Here is a 20,701-nt window from a genome sequence, read left to right on the forward strand (position 1 = left end):
GCTTTTGTAAAAGGGGGATTTGGAAGTGCAAACCAGTGCTTTCAGGCCGCCAACTACAGTGCATGTGCGCCGGGCGCGCGCACCATTTGGCAGCCTGCATGATCGTTTCGCGGCCGCTTTGATGTTCTCAGTGAGCCGCGCGGCCACTGAGAACATCAAAGCGGCCGCAAAAAGATTACTTTCACTTTCGCGACCACACGGCCGCTTTGATGATTGATCGCGATCACTTTCACGGCCGCACGGCCGCTTGTTCTAATGTAAACCCGTTTCGTTCTTTACGTACTTCTCGCTTCCCGTCTTTATTTCTCATCTATAACCCCTCACGTTTTCGACTCTCATACGTTTCTTCTACTTAGCCTCATATTCGCCTCTGTGACTCTTCTGTCACTCCCACCTGTTTCTCTCTCGCGGTCAGTTTCTCCCCGTCATTCTTTTTTTCCTTAATTTCCACGCACTCCTTCCATCATGTTTCTATTCCACGCCTTTCCTTATCTTATCCTTATCGTAAGGTTAGGTTGCTACACCTTTCCATATTTTTATCTTACCCTCAGCATCCTTCTTTTTACTCATGTTCTCCACACATTTTCTCTTTGTTTCGGTCTAGAACTTTCTTTCTCCGCCGTCATACGCTCCTGTCTTCCCATCTTTCTACGCCCGTCTCTTTCACGTTCAGATATAATACCGAGATTCACAATCAAACGGGTAATGTTTCCCCCCTTGTTAATGTGTGTTATAATATGCATGAGAGCCCTGGTAATAGTAAACGAACGATCTGTGTTGTTGCTGAGGACTCCCTGCTCTGTTCTGCTTGTCTTGAGGAATGTGCTTCCTTGAGATAAGCACAAGTTTTATGGGGTCCCTTTGCTCGACCCGAAGAATTCCTTGTCTTTGCTTTTGAAGTGTAGTGGGGGGCGGGGTGTTTATGACCCCTCAATCCCTTTGCTTAGCAAACTTTTTGCAGACGTGAGCTGCATCTGGTGTCACGTTAGAAGTTCTAGAGCCCAGATATTTACTGTTTGCGATAAACAAAAAAGGCTTGCATTTCTGTGAGTCCAAATAATTTCTGATGGCTTATTGCCTGTTTTCTCCGTTGATGTGGGAAAATATTTTTGGGAGGCTACTCCTGTGAGAACCTGGATATTGTTGTAATATCCCTTAAATCCTATTTCAAGTAAAGACAAGCATTTGCAATGCAATAGGTCTCGCATTTACACAAGTTTAAGCTATTGGCAATGTAAATGAAAATGCAATTTTTTTTTTCCAACATAAATAAAAGGCATTGTCATTTACAATGCCAATAGCTTAAACTCGCGTAAATGCGAGACCTATTGCATTGCAAATGCTTGTTTCCTTTGGTTCCTTCTCACAAAGCATCGCTGACCTTCACACCGCTGACTGCGTTAAGGAACAGCTGTGACAGTGGTGAAAATCCTTCAATGCAAACATGAAAACGGCAGTATGAAATATGCCACCAGAATGATGCCGTGGCTAGAACTCACGGGAAATAAGGCAGGTTTCAAAATATTAACACAGCCTTATCTATATTTTTCCAATTATGATGCCAGGACAGAATTTCATCTAACTTCTCCAGAACACAAATGTCTATGGTTCCACATTTATTACTGTACATCACTGTAGGCATTACAAGGAGGCTTCTCTCAATGGACCCTCTCCAACAAGTTGATTGCGAGCTACCAGTAGCTCACAAACCCCTTCAGAGTAGCTCGTAGCTTTGAGTTCATTTTTCAATCAGCACAGGGTCATATTTTCCTTCTAAAGTTAAGGGAAGTCTGTATTTATTTTTACATTATTATTTTCAGGCTGCAGATGGCAAGGCCTGATAATGAGTGGTGCTGGAGTCGTATTTATGACCCAGGGCGCAGAGGTGAAGACCTTAAGCACTAAGGGATTTCAATCTTAAATAAAAGTGCTTGTCAACAAAACAAAATTAGGTTTATGGATGCCTTTAAATGTGAGTAATTAAGTTAACTCTTCATTTAAATTTTATCCCAAAGTATTGAATTTGCAAACAGCAGGCCCCTTGCTCCCAGTGGGCAGTAGACACCCAATATTTATAAAAGAAAAATACTGTCAATTTGTTGTGTGTAGATTTAGATTCCGTATATAGGTTTCCCGATTTATGCCCTTATTTAGGTACAATTCATATTGCCCTTATTTAGGCATAGAAAATCCAGCCCTTATTTAGGAATTGTCCATGCTAACCAAATACAGGCATGGTCTCCTACATCCGTCTATCCACGTCACAACGAGTTCTTCGAAAACCAGACTCTTAAGCCTTTAGGAATTACCCTTGCTTGGATATTGATTTCTCCAAGAACTCATTTAGCATGCATGAACATCTATTCCTTAGGGGTTCATTCATGGCGTTCCGATGCCCGACTTTTATGTCAATACAGGCATTCCTAAACACCTTCAAGGTATAAATATACCTGCACTTGCCCTGGCAAACCACGGTTCCGGTACGGTCCAGCTCGACTGCCTACTTGCGGTTCGCCACGGCAAGTTCAGAAGGAGATCGAGTCCCAGCCTGATGCACTGACCAGACGCTGTCATCCTCCTTGCAGAGAATCCAGCTCCAATGTTTCTGACTCCCCTTGCGGGGTGCTAGATATCGAGTTCCGGGAAAAGAGATTCCAACCTCGCACATTCTATGGTATGGAGCAGACTAGAACTTAGAGACTCTTTTGGCAACTCTTGGCAATACTATAGCTATAACTAGCTATACTTTAGAAAACAGCACCTACTTCTTACCTCGTACTACACTTAGGTTAGGTACACTGGGGTAGAACTATTTAGAAGCATCAGATGGTTATTCACATTTTAGCCTGTGTTATTTATGTATGTATTTTATGAGGTAAACGACCTCAACAACGAAACTTTCATTCCGCATACCTTCACTCCGCATACCATTATCACGAAAGTACCATTACTCCGCAATACTATAATAACGCATGCCATTACATCTTATATGCTTCTACCACGCATGCTTTTACAACGAAATTCGTTGTAAAAGCATGAATGGTAAAAGCATATGTTTTTAATATTTATGTTTAAGGTAAGTATATGGTTTTAATATGGGGGTGTAGGGGTATAGGTTTTGGGGTTCAGGGGTATTTTAAGGGTTTAGGGTGGGTTTGGGTTTAGGGGTACAGGGGCATTTTTAGGTTTCAGGGTATGTTGGGTTTTGGGGTACAGGTGTATTTTCAGGGGTAAGGGTGGGTTTAGGTTTTTGGGGTACAGGGGCATTTTCAGGGGTAAGGGTGGGTTTAGGTTTTTGGTGTACAGAGGCATAGTTTGGGTTTAGGGAGGGTTAGTGTTTTGGGGTACAGGTGTATTTTTAGGGGTAAGGGTGGGTTTAGGTTTTTGGGGTACAGGGGCATTTTTAGGTTTCAGGGTGGGTTAGTGTTTTGGGGTACAGGTGTATTTTTAGGGGTAAGGGTGGGTTTAGGTTTTTGGGGTACAGGGGCATTTTCAGGGGTAAGGGTGGGTTTAGGTTTTTGGGGTACAGAGGCATAGTTAGGGTTTAGGGTGGGTTAGTGTTTTGGGTACAGGTGTATTTTTAGGGGTAAGGGTGGGTTTAGATTTTTGGGGTACAGGGGCATTTTTAGGTTTCAGGGTATGTTTGGGTTTTGGGGTAAAGGTGTATTTTTAGGGGTAAGGGTGGGTTTAGGTTTTTGGGGTACAGGGGCATTTTCAGGGGTAAGGGTGGGTTTAAGATTTTGGGGTACAGGGGCATGTTTAGGGTGGGTTAGTGTTTTGGGGTGCTGGGGTATTTTTAGGGTCAAGGGTGGGTTTAGGTTTTTGGGGTACAGGGGCATTTTTAGGTTACAGCGTATGTTTGGGTTTTGGGGTACAGGTGTATTTTTAGGGGTAATGGTTGGTTTAGGTTTTTGGGGTACAGGGGCATTTTTACGGTTTACGGTGGGTTAGTGTTTTGGGGTGCTGGGATATTTTTAGGGGTAAGGGTGGGTTTAGGTTTTTGGGGTACAGGGGCATTTTTAGGGTTCAGGGTTTGGGTTTTGGGGGTGAGGTGAATTTTTAGGGGTAAGGGTGGGTTTAGGTTTTTGGGGTACAGGGGCATTTTCAGGGGTAAGGGTGGGTTTAGGTTTTTGGAGTTCAAAGGGTAATATTTTTTAAAAAATAAAGATATATGTGTATATAGATATAAATAAAATTTAAATTAATAATTATGATATTTTCTTAAAATATATATAAATATAGATATACAATATAAATATACTTCTATATAAATAAATATAGATATATATATATATATATATATATATATATATTTAGGATAATTACTTTTACTAAGTTTATGCCTTCACCACGCATGCCATTGCGTTGTAATGGCATGTGTGGTAAAGTCATATGCGGGGTAAAAGTTTGCGGAGTGATGGTAATGAGGAGTGATTGAACCCGCGTTGTAATAAATGCGGAGCGATGGTATGCGGCCTAATTGTTTGCGGGGTGACGTCATATATTCATTTTATGAATACATGTCATAGCTACAAACCATGCTATTGCAGTATTATTTTATCTTACTGCTAACTCTGTACATATTGTACTTCGCAGCCTGTCTTACGATTGTAGCAGTTCATATCTCTTGCATGAGAAATAAGACTGTTCAATAAACCCTTTTTATTGAAACGCCCGTCTCTCTATTTCTGTGCAACTCTGTAGAAACAAAGCATGCACGACTGACTGAGTGAAACTGTCATCTATTGTTTCCACGGTTCTGAGATTGTTCCGACTTAAAGGGAAACAAAGTTGTTATGTTTATGCGGTTGTCAGAAACGAATCCCTTCTTGTATATTCGAGAAGTTTCTAGTAACCTCTGAGTTAGCTGGCACACGCAAGTAATTAAGTTTAATGTACTCGATAGAGACATACTGACCTCAGTCCTATGTCAAATCTATAGTGTATATTATTGCAATGCACAGAGCCTATCAGGGATATAGGAACTACACTGCAATTTGTTTCAAGTGGGAGAAATTTAAAGTGGAAAACATTTTTTCTCTAAAACATTGAGTCAATGTTTTTCTCCAATTGCAATTAAGCCAATTACATCCTAATATTTTATTCACTTTTTCTTCACTTAAAATTCCTGCGATGTAAACACATGGCTATTTTTCTGTAGTAAATATTTCACCATTCCTACAGGGCATTTACACACAGCAGGCACCTTGCTCCTAGTGGCTGGTAGATGCATTGTCATAGTTATAACTGAAAAATGCAGTCATTTTTTGAAGTGAGAGAAATTTGAAGTACAATTTTTTTTCCATATTCTGACCATTTATACACAACATTTTTATGCACTTTAAATTTCTCCCATTAAAAAAAAGTGGTTGTATGTTTGTGTTCTACATGTCCTGTGCCACAAGTGCATATGACAGGCTCATTCACCCATACACATATATTCCATTCATACGCAAACATGTTCATACATCCCCAAAGACCACGCTCTTACTGACACACGAGGCAGCCCTGTCAGATTGGCCTTAGACAAAAGTATTTTGTTGAAACCATAGTCTTTGGCTCTATGGACATTAGGCTTAGTCATTCAAACTGGGCTTGGGTGTCTGGTACCATTGCGCGAGTGGCTTGGCATTCAGAAGCTCACAACAATTTTTACTGATAAGAAGTAGATCTCACTACAGAAAAGCTTGGAGCCCACTGTACTAGAAGTCACTTTTTTGCAAGAGGAGTCACATGATTGGATTGGAGAGTGTTCACTTCAAGGCGCGCTGTAGAAAAGAGGGATCCTTACCCTGTGAGAGTGTGGCAGTTTGGCACCCACATAATCAGGTGGTGAGGAGGTCATTGGGGACTGGAGGAGATTTGGCGACAGGCTTTCGTTGGCAAACTTCATACATTCTTCCAGTGTGGTGATAAACTGGCTGCAGGTGTGCTGGAGCAAGGACGATGTGTCACTGATTTTCTAGATGGAAAACAAGAGTTTGTGTGAACAAGCAAAAAAACAGAGTGGAAAACGTTCACATATGCCGACAATGGATACAACCCTTGCAGAGAATGCTGTTCGAAGTGGCTAGGGTGATCTAGACACAGGCAACATTCTCTTGGAAACTAGGCGTTAATAACATGGTGCTACATATTGCTGATACAGTGAAGTTGTTCACTGGTGTTGTTAAATCGCCCAGTTCTTCAGAAGTTCATCTTTTTTTTTTAGCTTAGGACATCACCTAGTGCTGGAGATAAGATTAAATGGACCAAAAGAAACGCTAAATAATTTAAAATGAATATATGAAAATACAAACGAAACTGTACACAACTGTAAGAAACAACCTGTAAGAACATTGGTCCTCAGCTCGACTTTGTAGAACTGTGCTATTCTGCCATTATACATTTCTGCCTGGCCCTCCAAGTTTTTCTCCTAGAGTGCTAGATCTTCATGCAGGTCTACTGGAGTTATCCTGTTTTAAGAGTATGGGACATCCAAGAAGGACTCTGATGTAGGAAGGCACAAAGTGTGCTTCCCTTTGCAATACAGACTATTCTTACATCTAAAAAGGTTTTTTTATACAGTCGTGGCAATGTGAATCTTAGTGCTTGGGTACAGGCCTTTTTACCTATACCCATGTGAGAAAGGGGATTACCTACCAGCTATTCCTGGGGTTATGTTCATGCAATCCCGTGTAACTGGATAACATCTGAGCAGTCCCTTGTAACTGGGAGTCCCAGGGAGTCCACCACGTGTGTGAGCTTCACAAGATGGTGGTCTTCTTTGTGAACAGCTGACAATATTGTTCATTTAGCACACTGGTGCCCTACAGGAACAAATCACCTGTATCTGTCCCTGAAACCAGTTATATTTGTTCAGTGAAGAGTGCCAGTTCAGAACACCATATGAAGTAGCCACACAATCTGGGCAGGACTGGCTGTAGCGGGCATCGGGCGTTTTCCCAGTGGGCTGGAAGGGTGGGGGCCGGTTTTGTTACTGGGGGTCAGTTTTACAGCAGTGTAACAAAAGCATCAGTGCTGCACACTAGCATCCCACACACCCCCAGGTGGCCAGTCCGATAGAATTACCAGGGCTGCTTTGTGTTCTCATTCCGGCCCTGCACACAATCCCTACTAGAGTGAAACCTAACACTTTCCTTATCTCTGTTAAAGATCTGCATCTCTATTGTGATGGCCTCCTGTTTGAAGCCATTTTACATCCAGCTAGACCAGCCTGACCAGTCTCTGATGAGCCAAGAGCACTTTCTACTTGGACACCATGTGATTGCATCAGTTTTGGATGGGGGTCATTAAGTTCAAAAAGTACAGATCACCTGGCTATCATGGTATGGCTACTCCGACCAGTCATTTGTTCATTCATTCATTCATTCAACGATTAACACCACTGAGATCCTCCAAACTGGTTCAGGACTAACAAAATAGGATTTGCCTACTACTGTAGTCCATCCCTCCAGACTGGCCTAAGTCTGGAGAGACCTGCAGAGACTCCTTTCTGGAAGCCACGAAGAGAACGGAGGAACTTATCTTCCTGCAGGATGAGGTGAAAGGACCCTTGCAAGGAACCTTTGCAAAGCCCAACTACCTGGAAATATTGCTTGGTGCAGCCTTGAAGGATGAAGACTACCTAGTCGATACAAGGTCTGCCAAAACAAGTAGCCACAAAACAAACCTGATTACATATTGTAGTAAAGTGGGTTTCTGTTGCAGTAACCCCCCCACTTTTTGCCAGACTACTGATGCACTTTTTCTTGGTGTGCCCTGGGTCCCTGCCAATCAGGTTCCCAGGGCCTGTGTTCTTTCCCCAAAACGAACCCAATTGGCATCTCTGGTCACAGGTCAGCCCCTGGTAAATGGTACCATAGGTACCCAGGGCACTGTGACCAGGGAAGACCTCTAAGGGCTACAGCACTTATTGTGCCACCCTTAGAGGCCCTGTACCTTTACACACAAACACTGCCTTTGCAGGCTGCGTGCTTTGGTGCAGAACAAAGTAAAGAGTCGACATGGCACACATCCCTGTGTGCCATGCCTATAACCCACTGTCCTGGCATAGATCATTCACCCCTCTAGCTGGGTGCTCTATACCAGTGGTGAGGATACAGGTGCATGAGCCCTGTACCCCTACAGTGTCTAAGTCCATTCTTAGACTTTGTAAGTGCTTTGCTGCCATTAAGGGTATATGGCGCTGGGAGCTTGTCATTACGAACTCCACAGTACCATAATGGCTACACTGAAAACTGAGAAGTTTGGTATCAAACTTCTCAGCACATTAACCCCACACTGATGCCTGTGTGGGCTTTAATGAAAAATGCACACAGAGGGCATCTTAGAGATGCCCCCTGAAAACTAACCCACCACTAGTGTCCAAGCTGAGTGGTTGCTTTCAGCTGCCACCACCAGACATGTTTCTGGACCCCTGGGTCGAGAGCCTGCTGCTCTCTGGGGCCTGAAACAATGCACATTCTGGGACGAGGTGCCAAGTCTCCTCCCCCTGGATGGGCAGGGTTCACAAAGGGGAAGCTTCAAAGACATGACGACTTTGTGAGCCTCCCCAGACCATTTGCTGCTTTCAGTAACTGGTCCCCACTGGTTCGACCCCCCACTTTGGGCAGGAGAGCCGGCGGGAAAAACAAGTGAGGGAAAGAGGTGTGTCCACCTCTGCCAACTCCACCCCTCAGGTGGGGGAGGCGAGGTGAAGCACAACTTTGAGTCGCCGCCATCTTGAGGATGGGGGGACCCAACCAACCAGGGACAGGCTCCTGTCCCCCTCCCACTGGAGGGTGGCACGATAGGTGGTGTACCCACCCCAGGGAAGGGACCCATTGGTCCCTGTCCTTTACCTACCTGTAATGCCCCTAAATCTAGTATTTAGGGGGCACCCTGAACCTTGTTTCCTCAGATCCAGCCTGACAACAAGGAAAAAAAGAAGAAAAGAAGAAGAAAGACCGAACAGCCGCGCAGCCAGCTAACAAGAGGAAGATGCCCACTGACTTGGCCCCAGCCCTACCGGCCTGTCTCCCCACAAACCTGCTCCTGCGAAATCCTGGTGTGTCCTGCAGCTAGCAACCTCGAAAAGCGCCAGAGGACCTGCCTGCCTTCACTTCCAAGGACTGCTTCTCCTGTGAACACCGGATTTGTTCGAATGCAACCTCTGGCAGCAGCCAGACTACGAATCCAGCCCACTCTGCACCCGCCAAACCCGGCCCAAGCGGAAAAACACCACGAGGAGGTCACCCCTGCGATCCTGACCTGAGATCCGGCGACCCCTGACCTGCCTCAAGCCTCCAGCCGACACCTGCAGTCTAAATCCAAAAGGCCCCCCTAACCGCGACCAGGAGCTGGTAAGAAGATCCGACCCCAAAAGGCACCACTGCACCCAACGCCCCACGGCCTTGTGTGTCCAAACCGACGGTGCCTAACCAACCCTTAACTTCCCAACTTACCTCTCCAAGTGGTGGTCGCACCCTGAAGTCCTTTGTCTCCCTGCCTGCAGTGCTTTTGCAAACCGTAGTTTCTCCATAGAAAACAACAGGGCGCCCGACGTCAAAACAGCACTCTGAACCCGGCCGCCCCAGTGCCCCCGAGGGTGCACCTTTTGTGCTACTTTGTTTACCCATTTGCCCCGTCCTTAACCCAATGAGCTTTGCTCGCACAACCCAGTGGTCTGCTTGCCAGCAGCCACCAACCGGAGGCCCCCTATCCCCCATTGGATAACATTGGGCCTCAACACTCTGCACCCGGCCGCCCTAGTGCCGCTGAGGGCGCAACAAAAGTGCATCACTGACCCTGGAGGATTCCTGAGTCTAACCTCAGAACCTTAACTCCCTCAGTTGATTACTTACCTGTGAACCGATAACCTGTTTTCCTCCATAGGATAACATTGACAATTTTCTTCCAAAACGTTTTTAAGTGTGAAGTTTTGAAATCTAAAAATATTCTTTAAAAATCGCACAAATAACCAAAACGTATTTACTTACCTGTTTACAGGAAATGTCCCAGTGCTGAATCCAGGCATCCAGCACTGAGTAAGAGAAGTAACGTACAAAGTAACTTACCTGTAATTTACTGAAAAAGCCTATTCATTCCAATGTACTTTATTTGCTAAGTGTTGCAACCTGTTGCATTCCCTGTAAATCGAACAAAGTCCAAGTTCTATTGCATTTTCAAACTGTTCTATATTCAGCAACTTATTACTGAAAAGTATTTTATGCTTACCTGTGCCAGGCTTCATTGATTCTAAAAAATAAACAACAGTATATTTTGTTATACAAAAACAATTGGCCTAGAGTTCAGTTGTTGAGTGTGTGAATTCATTTGCTGACTGAGTGTGTACATCAAATGCTTAACACTGTCCTCTGATACTGCCTTACTGCTCGACCACTCTACCACAAATAGAGAGAGTAAGGTTCTATCTAACTTTAATCTCTGCCTGACTCTATACACACTATACCTCATTTTGGTGTAGTATATATCGATCCAGTTTCCTACACATATGGGTCCAGGGCAGGTTCAATTGCCATCACGGATTGAAACGGTCGAGCATGAACTGTCCAGCGATGCCCCCCACCCTCCTCTATTGCTGATGGGTGCCTGTACCTACCTTTCCACCCATCCCAGGCATTCTTGAGGAAACAGCTTCAACCACTGACGTGGGGATGGACCCAAGGCATCAGCTAAAGGTGGTCACCCTGACTGCCGAAACGAGAAGATATTTTCTATAGCCCAAGGGATTCTAGAGATATAGCAGTCTGACATTTGGTGAAGACACTTGTTGAGGCCAGTAGGCCACTGTACATCTCAGTAGCTGTTGTGGATGCACCAGCCGCTAGAAAGTGCGACTAGTGGCTTCTGAGATACAGGCCGCTCGTTCTCTTTGACCACCTAGGGAACATATAGAGTGAAAAGTACAAAGTGCTTTAGGCAGCCACTCTCCAATCAGTAAGTTAGATTCTACTGGACTTTGGGCTCCAATTATGCTGCTCTCCACAAAAGGCACAGGTGATCAACACTGGATCAGCCACTGCCACCTGTACACCACCAGGAACATTCCAAGAGGGAAAATGTTACGTACCCTGTAATCTTAGTTTGCGGTCTGTAGTGTTGTAGATTCAAATGCAATGGATACTCATGTCATTTAGTTTTGGGCTCAGATGTTTGCAATTTTTTTTCCTCAAAGAAAGTGTTTAGAGTCATGGGATGCACGACGACTACTTTACCCTGAAATGTGGGTGGGAGTGAAGTATTAAGTCATGAGTGAACACAGTATGGTGCGTCATGGGTATTGTACGAGTAAGTTAGGTAAAAAAAAAATCAGATCCATAAGTAGAACCACATCGTTCTGGGGAGGTAGTTGGGCGCATATTAAGCTACTGCACTAAATGCTACAAACAGATGCTTTGAGGGTAATTAACATTTTCCATTTGAAGCATGTGTTGCTGTAGATACACAAGCTTTGCACAGAATGTGAAGCAATTCCCCTACAACCTGTCGCTAGCATGTGGATGATGCAGATGTAACAAAGTCGTTAGGCCTCTCTGGTCAACGAACTTTTACCAAGGAAGGCCACGGTTGCTTCTTTCTTGCGAGTAGAGTGCTCCCAGGAGGTAACAGAGTGCGCTCCTTTAGCTTTATGGTAGCAGGTTGGGATACATTCGACTATCAATTTGGTAAAACTGTCCTTGGAAATAGGCTGGCCTTTGTAGCTTTTGTGAAACCTAACAATTCATCAGACCAGTGAAAGGACTTTGTCCTGTTGATGTAATACATGAAAGCACATCTAGGGTATGACGGGCTCTTACTGCTTTAGAGTCTGGTCGAGGTGAAAAGACTAAGAGCTCTACAGTCAGGTGGAATGCGAAAATCACCATGGGGAAGAACTAAGAGTGGTTCGGAGAATTACACTTTCCATACAATATACCTATATAACATTATTTTCACATTCCAAGTCAATACGTTTCGCCTTCCTTTTTGTCAATTTAACTGTATCAAAAACTCAAGAAAAAGGTTATAAAATAAAAGATTCATTTTCAGGAGATGAATTGCAAGGTGCAAGGGCTCAAAAAGGGGACCTAGAAGTCTGGGAAGAACTACACTTGTGTTCTATGTAGTGGCAAGGGGGGCTCTGGGAGGAATGACACTTTTGAGGCCCTCCATAAAGACTTTGATTACTCTGATTTGGAAAAGGGAGGAGTCTTTATGTTTTGCACCTAAGCAGCCATGGCAAATAGATGTAGCCATTTAGAAGTGTTAACACCTAAGTTAACAACTAATAAGGGTTCAGGTGATTGGTGATGCAATAGTGGACAACCCTACTCCATTTTGAAGCATAGCAGACCAGAGTGGTAGGCTGTGAGAACGTGCCATCTTTCTTGCATGGTATGCCCCCACATTTTGCTGAATTGCTGATGTACTTTGACTGAGTGTGCCCTGGGCTCCTGCCAATCAGGTACCCAGGGCCTGTGTTCCGTCCCTAAAACTACATGACAACCTAAAACCCAATTGGCATCTCTGGCCACATGTCAGCCCCTGGTAAATGATACCCTAGGTACCCAGGGCCTTGTGACCACAGAAGGCCTCTAAGGACTGTAGTATTTATTGTGCCACCCTTGGAGGCCCTGTACCCTGACACACACACACACTGCCTTTACAGGCTGACTGTCTGGGTGCAGAACAAAACAGAGAGTCGACATGGCACACATCCCTGTGTGCCATGCCCACAACACACTGCCCTGGCAGACCTCAGTCAACTCTCTAGCTGGGTGCCTTATGCCAGTGGTGTGGGTACAGGTGCATGAGCCCTGTGCCCCTACAGTACCCAGGTCCATTCCTGGGCACTGTAAGTGCAGTGCTGCCATTAAGAGTATATGGTGCTGGGAGATCGTCAACACGAACTCCACAGCACCATGATGGCAACACTGAAGACTGAGAAGTTTGGTATCAAACTTCTCAGCACATTAAGCCCACACTGATGCCAGTGTGGGATTTAATGTACAATGCATGACAGAGAGCAACTTAGAGTTGCCCCCTGAACCTAACCTACAATCCACGTCTTGTCTGAGGGGCTGCCTAGGCTGCCACACAGCAGACATGTTGCTGGACCCCTGGGTAGAGAGCCATCCGCTCTCCTAGGCCTGCAACAATGCACATCCTGGGTGAGGTGCTAGGTCTCCTCCCCCAGGATGGGCAGGGGAAGATTCAAAGGCATGCCGCCTTTGTGAGCTTCTCCAGGCCACTTGCTGTACTCAGCAACTGGACCCCACCGGTTCTGACCCCCACTATGACGGGAAGACTGGCAGGAAACCCCAAGGAAGGAAAGGGGGTGTGCCAGCCTCTGCCAACCCCACTCCTCAGGTGGGGGAGGCGAGGTGAAACACATCTCCGGGCTCTTGCCATCTTGAAGATGGGGAGCCCTGCCCAATCAGGATTAGGCTACTGCCCCCCTCCCACAGGAGAGTGGCAGGATAGGGGGTGTACCCACCCCAAGGAAGGGACCCATTGGTCCCTGACCTTTACCTACCTGTAACGCCCCTAAATTTAGTATTTAGGGGCACCCTGAACCTTCCTTCCTCCGATCCAGATTCCGAAACAAGCAAGAAGATCAAGAAACAAGAAGCCCTGCCGTGCAGCTGCTAACAAGAGGAAGACACCAACTGATTTGGCCCCAGCCCTACAGGCCTGTCGACCCTCGAATGTGCTCCTGCTAAACCCCGGTGTCTCCAGTGGTCAGCAACCTCAAAACCCCCGGAGGACCTGACTGCCTAGTGACTCTAACCAACTGGGACTCCTACGAGCAGTGGTACTGCTCAAAGCAAGTAACTGACTTCTGGCATCAGCCAGGAACTGCGACTCCTGCACAAGCCAAGCCTGGCCTGTGCCAGAGTGGACAAAGACCACGAGGACGTCCCCCCGGCGACTGTGACCCAGAATCCAGCACCCAAGGACCCACCTCGACGCTCCTGACGACGTCTACAGCCTCAGAACCAGGCACCCCTCCAACCGCGACCAGCAGAGGGTAAGATTTCCCGACGCCAAAAGGCACCCCTGCACCCGGCGCCCTGCGGCCCCCTGTGCCCAAATCCTGGGTGCCTACCTATCCTCCAACTACCCAACTTACCTCTCAAAGTGGTGGTCGCACCTGAAGAATCTTCGTCCCCGAGCTTGCAGCCTTTGTTCATCCTGGAGCTTTTCCATTGAAATCAATTGAGCGCCCGACGGCTCAAAAGCACCCTGCACCCAGCCGCCCGAGTGCCCCTGGGAGTGCAACCTCTATCCTAATCTACTTCCCCACTTGCCCTAAGTGACCAGGAGCCCAGCTCCCACAGCCGCGTGGCCTGCTAGCCAGCAGCCACCAACCAAGGGCCCCCTGCCTCCCATAGGATAACAATGGGCCCAACTCTCTCTGCACCCTGCTGCCCCTGTGCCGCTGAGGGTGTAACAACTGTACCTACCTGACTCTGGGAGACTCCTGAGTCTATGCCCAGAACCTCAACTCTGCCTGTCGAGTACTTACCCAAAAGCCGATAACTCACTTTTCTTCCATACGGTAACATTGACTGGTTTCACTTGGAAATTCTTCTAAGTGTCGAGTTTTGAAACTTTAAAATATTCACCTAAAATCAGCCGAATTACGAAAACGAATGTACTCACCTGTTATCAGGAGAGATCCCAGTGCTGGATCTTGGTGCCCAGCACTGACCCTGAATAGTAATTACTACCGTACTTACCTATAGCTTGATTTTCCTCCATAGGATAACATTGCCTGGTTTTTGCCAGAAATTCTTGTGTGTGTCGATTTTTGAAACTTACAAATATTTGCTAAAAATCGCCTGTATAACAAAAACGCATTCTTTCAACTCTTTACAGGAGATGCATCAGTGCTGGATCCAGGATCCAACACCGAGTAAGAAAAAGTAACGATAACCCTACTTCCCTGCTAAGTGAATTTCCTCCCATAGGATAACATTGGTGATTCTATGTGAAAAAGTTTCCAAGTGTCAACTTTTAAAATACAATAATATTCCTTAAAAATCACAACTGTAACCAAAACGTTTTTACTCAACTGTTTACAGGAGATGTCCCAGGACTGAATCTAGGATCCAGTCCCGTGGTAATAAAAGTAATCCAAAAAGTAATCAATTGCATTTAACTAGAAATTCCCATTGAGCTCAATGTATAATTGTGTTTGAAATTGTGTTGCCTATTGCAACAACTTTAACTATTGCATTCAAAAGTCTATTGCCTATTGAAAAGTGTTTATCTAAAGCATCTCATTTTGAGAAAGTATATTTTGATACCTATTGTTGGTTCTAAAATAAAACAACTATATATTTTTATATACAAACCATTGGCCTAGAGTTCAGTTCTTGAGTGTGTGAGACCATTTGCTGAATGAGTGTGTACAACAAATGCTTTACACTGTCCTTTGTTACTGCCTTACTGCTCTATCAAGCTACCACTTTAGAGAGTAAGGTTATATCTAACTTTAGCCTCTGTCAAACCCTTGTGGACTGTGGACTCGGTGCACACTGTACCTATTTGGGAACAGCATATACAGAGCCACTTTCTTACATAGGCCTTAAGAGATTCACAAAGAATATCCATGCATTCCTGCAGGAGACACATGCAACCAAATTCTAAGTCCTCAAATGTCGGTTTGCTAGATTCAGCTTCCTGGAGTCTGAGTGCCTGCTCAATCTTGTGGTAGCATGTGAGAAGGTCCGGCCTGTTTGGGAGAAGTTATGGGGGCTGATAGACATCTTGAGGAGTGTTGTCTAGTCCAAGTGGGAACCACCAGGATGACTGTTAGAGAGGTATGCCACATCTTCTGTACAACATACAGAAGGGGTGGGAGAGGCAGAAAAGTGTAAGCAAAGATCCCTGGCCAGTTCCTCCATAAAGCAGTTCCCATGGACTCTGGGTCTGAGTACCTAGAGGCAAGGTTTGGGCATTCTGCACTTTTGGGAGTGGCAAACAGGCCTATCTGTGGGGTTCCACAGATGTGAAAGTATTAGAGTTTGACTTGCATGAAGAGTTTCCACCCGTGGACTTCTTGATGCATCCTGCTGAGCAGCTCTACCTTGTCGTTGTCCACTCCCCAAAGGTACTCCTTTAAGAGGGGTATGCGGTGGTCGAGAGCCCAGTGCCTGATCTTGTGCGCAAGTGCTGACAGTTGAAGAGAGTGCGTACCACCCTGCGTCTGAAGGTACTATATTGCAGTCATGTCAGACTTAATAGGAAAAGTACTTGAAGAAAATCCTTGAGGACGAAGTGTATGTCCAGCAGCTTGCAAGACAGTTAATGTGGCGCCATGGGTGACTGGAGAGTGGGGGCACACCCCCTGTATAGTCATTGTCAAGATGTGCCCAAACCACCCAGCGAGAGAGGCATCCGTGGTATGGAGACTTGTAGAAAGAGGTCTGAGAAAGGCCTATGCTGTAACAGGTTGTTGTTCCAGCACTGCAGACAGTGATAGGTGGGGGCCTTTATCAACACTAGATCTACCAAGTGACACTCTGCTTTTGACCATTTAGCTAAGAGGCATTCCTTCAATTGGCCCTTGTGGAGTCGAGCATTTGGTATTATGCAATGAAGAAGACCATCATCTCTAGGAGGCACATGAAAGTTCTGCGACTTGACGATAGAGCTAAAAAAGAGGGAAGAGCAAATCAGTCCTTAGAGTTGTAGGCTCCTTTGCCATAGCTGCCCCTTCACTACCACATTCCACAAAGTGGAAGTGGCAAAAGTGGATAGGATGCATGGGCACATGAAACTAGGAGTCCTTCAGGTCTAGCGCTGCAATGTAGTTACCTTGTCCAAGGAGAGGAATGACATCCTGAAGGGTTGTCATGTGGAAATATTCCGACAGGAGGGGCCTGAGGGAGCAGTCAGTCTTAGGGATGAGGAAGTAAAGAGAGTAGATACCATTGCCACAGTGTGGAGGGGGTACTTTGTCTATGTCTTTGTGGAGTCGCGCCTGGGTATCTTCCTCTAGATTACTTCTTCCCAATTTTTTAGGACCAGGACCCAAATTTTTGGATGACAAGCTTTCGCAACCCACCTAACTTAAATTACCATGAGGTGGGTGATTTTTTAATGTAAAGGCACTGTGTCGGATAGCACTACCATTTATAGGCAGCAAATTTTCTGTTGAAATGGCCACAACATTTGCACTGACACACCGTTTTACTGATCAAACTAAAATCTTTATTTACGTTACTCTTCAGAATTACAAAAAAAAATTGCTTCATTTTCTGAATGTGTACAGCTCATGTACTGGTATTTATATTTTGTTGTGTGTTACAAAAACTTGCATCCTACAGCCTTTCCTTTCACATTCCCTGTACCCGAGCAAGATTTTCACATAAATCACTTTAAATTTCTATCTCTGCCTTCAAAGTGAATTAGTTTTGTAAACACCAAAACCCATGTTAAAAAAATAATAAGCAATTTATCAGAAGATATAGCCAGACATTTGATCTCTGCCTTTGAAGTGTAGCAAATGTGACAAAATAAATCCAGAATTTAAAAGCATCTTTATTTATTGCTTGGAATTTGGAGACCCACCAAAAATCGGCTAGCAACCTACCAATGGGTCTCAACCCACAGTTTGGGAAACACTACTCTAGAAGGCGGAGATGTTACGTTCTGAAGGCATGTATGCATGATCTGATGTAAGGAGGGGTTGTAAGAGATCTAGGCAAAAGTTGAGGCAAACTACCACCAGTACCCACTGATCTGATGTGATTTCCTACCTGCGAGAGAGGAAATCCGGTAGTCTTCCCCCATCAGGTAAATTGTGGTCAACAGAGTTTTAGGGGTGGGCGCAAGTCTGTGTTTAGAGGTAAGGGCTCCCTGCTGGAGCTGCCCTCCCCAGGCCTTTGTTCTTATTGCCCCCGTAGGACCTGGAGGTCTACTGATGGAAAGGCTGCTGCTGCCTCTGGTATGGATGGGTAGATGGTGGCCTGACACCAGCTTGAGACTACTGCCTCCGATAGGAGCCTCTGGAAGCTGGAGTTTGAAGGGCACCTACAGATTTAGCGATATTGTTGTCCTTCATTATCTTTTCCAGTAGCTCATCAACCTAATACCCAAATATGTGTTCCCCATGAAAAGGCAGGTTGAGAAGATGCTGTTAAACCTCTGGCTTAAACCCCACAATATGGGGTCAGAATGACGCTCGAGAATAACTTTAGGGCTAACCATTCATCCCCAAGAGGCTGCGTCAGTGGCATCTAGGGTGCAACAGATGGTAGCATTCAGGAAGGCACTATCTCCTCCCTCCTTTGTCTGAATTCCTCAATAAGATGTTTAATCAGCTCCAATATGTAACCCCACTGGGCTCTATAATACCAGAAGAGGAGCCCCAAAGAGTTGGCTATGCACCAGTAGGTAACCACCCCTATGTTATGACATGGAATTTGCAAAGCACACAAATTGGGGAAAGGTGTGGTGTTGAAAGAGATTAACACCATAACAGCATAAATGTGATTGTCACCTATCTAGGGCCAGACCTTGCAATTGCATGGAGATAGATTAGCTACATTACTGTACATGGAGACTGGTCTTCATAGCTTTCCTACTTGCCACTGCATCTAGATTCTTCCCATCTTTGTCAGACAGTAGGCATCACCTATGGGATGAGCAGATGTCCACTTCGGGCAGTGTGTACGACAGAGTCAGGAGGGACATGGCCCCTGATGTACATATGAACACTAGGGAGGGTTTATACGTCACCCTGTGTTACTACCCTGGCCTTCACAGGTTCTCTGAATGTCTCCAGGGCGGACTAGATCACACCATTTAACAAGGGCAGAAATTGTACTGTTCGCTACGACTTCGACAGCGACTCGACAAGGTAATCATCATCCTCATAGAGGACACACATGTCTACTTTGTGGAAGGTAGCTGTTCGCTGGATGACCGCATGATAGGCTGTGGCATCTTCAGGGAGAAATGCCCTGATGGGGTAATGTTTGAGGTCTGGGTCGGCATCATAGTCTTCACGTTTTGTCCGTGGGCCCTGGTTCGAAGGGTATGTATCAGACGTAGGCTAAGATAAAAGGGCCACCTAAGTCTTAAGAAGAGAGTGTAAATCACTATAGTTACTGTGGAGGAGGTGGTGTGATGGTCATGGAGGAAGTAGTGGAGGACGAGGAGTCGTTGTGGTGCCTCTGTCTCTCTTCTCGGGCCTGGGATCCGGAGGACCCTCCAATGAAAGTTAATTCTCATACGCTAGTCTCTTCTTCCGAGAAAGAGTCTCTGTGGGTCTCTGCAGGGGTAGTTTTACACAAATCTTCTCAGTAAAGAGGGGGGGGGGGGGGATGAAGAGGTGCTTTAGCCTTGCATCAAGTTTCCCCTGCAGCTTTTGACGGTATGGCTGCAGAGAATCTTTGGAGCACGCTGTCAAGGGTGTTCTCGGCATCAACAATGGCCTCTAAGCCACCAAGGGCTATGGCACTGGTGTTAAAGGGGCATTTGAAAATCAAAGCTTGTCAGTGGCCTTGCAGCTTGACAGTCACGATGGGTGACATCAGTGGACGGACTCTTCTTCAGAATAAATTCCTTCGTTCTCTGCTGACCCAAGCCCAACTCGTGGTGCTCTGTCTAGGTATGAGGTTTCCTGGGAAACACGGTGTGGGTGTCAGAGAAGACTGCACTTACAACTCTGAAGGAGGTCTTCATTCCATGAGTTGCTGGTCTTGGAGGTCAGTGAAGCCTCTTCTTCTTCCTCTGGTTCAGAGCTGCTAGAAGAGATGTCCTCTTGGGTTGGCATCAGCTGATGCATCAGAATGCCTGAAGGGCCAGAGTTTTCACCTTCCTTAGCACCAAAAGGGTGTTGCTCACCAAAGATGTTGGCGTGTCAACGGCAGGCTGCTGGTGCTGGTTTTTTTCCCTTCTGTAACATACAGTTTTCTGCGACTGGAAGACGAGGCAAGCTTCACACAAGGCGTGGTTGAGAAAGAGGCAGAGGTTACAAACCTTGTTGTGATAAGACCATGGGTATTTCACGTGGCACTAGGGGATCTGCCGTCTTCGGTATGGAAGTTGCAATGCGTAGGGAAAAGTGAACCTGGGCAGGGCGCAAGGGACCTGGTATTTGGGAAGTCAATCAGTGCACATCGGTCTCCATATAGTGCCGTAGAGTGAACAAAGTGAAAGAAGATTTTCCATAATTCTGGGTGTTGCAAATTAACTATGCAGGATCAAAACAAAAAGGAAAACACATTGAGTCTTGGAGTACGGTCAGTACACCTCCGAACCTGATGGCGGGAAAATCAATCTAACACTAAGTTGGTGCCCATCCACATTAACTACTAAGGAAGGAGTCACAGTGCATTTCAAGACTCGAAATACTTCCTTCAAAGACAAACCACTTGCAAATGGCCGAGTCCAACATTAGATGGTATGAACAAGATTTTACCTTTTGAAAAACGGACGCTTCGAATCATTTGCTCGATAAGCATCTTCTTTTAGGATCGAAGCAGGTGCATAAGGTACAACCCTGTTCATTTTCTTTCTGAGACACTAAAGCCCACTCACAGCATATAACAAGCATTTGCAGGGGGGCGTGGCTAGCCGGCCATCATGGCGGACGTGAGCTCATAGTGCTCTAACCGTTAACCCCAGTAATCCGCCACAATTCTCCTTCACGTGCGCCATCTCTGCCTACAACCGGCGGAATCGGCCAGCTGAGGTGCGG

At 45.8% G+C, this 20,701-nt stretch overlaps 1 protein-coding gene across 3 annotated transcripts in view; it reads right to left on the minus strand.

The window, feature by feature from the left end:
* LOC146856521 (pleckstrin homology domain-containing family A member 3-like) overlaps positions 1 to 20,701 on the minus strand; it is a 125,737-nt gene that overhangs the window by 33,932 nt on the left and 71,104 nt on the right. For all 3 annotated transcript variants that reach the window (XM_085654692.1, XM_085654691.1, XM_085654693.1), the window contains exon 5: positions 5,792 to 5,962. In XM_085654692.1, coding sequence (XP_085510818.1) covers positions 5,792 to 5,962 — 171 coding nt within the window. The remainder of the gene's footprint in view (positions 1 to 5,791; positions 5,963 to 20,701) is intronic.

The sequence above is a fragment of the Triturus cristatus genome, chromosome 4_1 (genome assembly GCF_964204655.1).
Source record: "Triturus cristatus chromosome 4_1, aTriCri1.1, whole genome shotgun sequence".
NCBI classification, from domain to species: domain Eukaryota; kingdom Metazoa; phylum Chordata; class Amphibia; order Caudata; family Salamandridae; genus Triturus; species Triturus cristatus.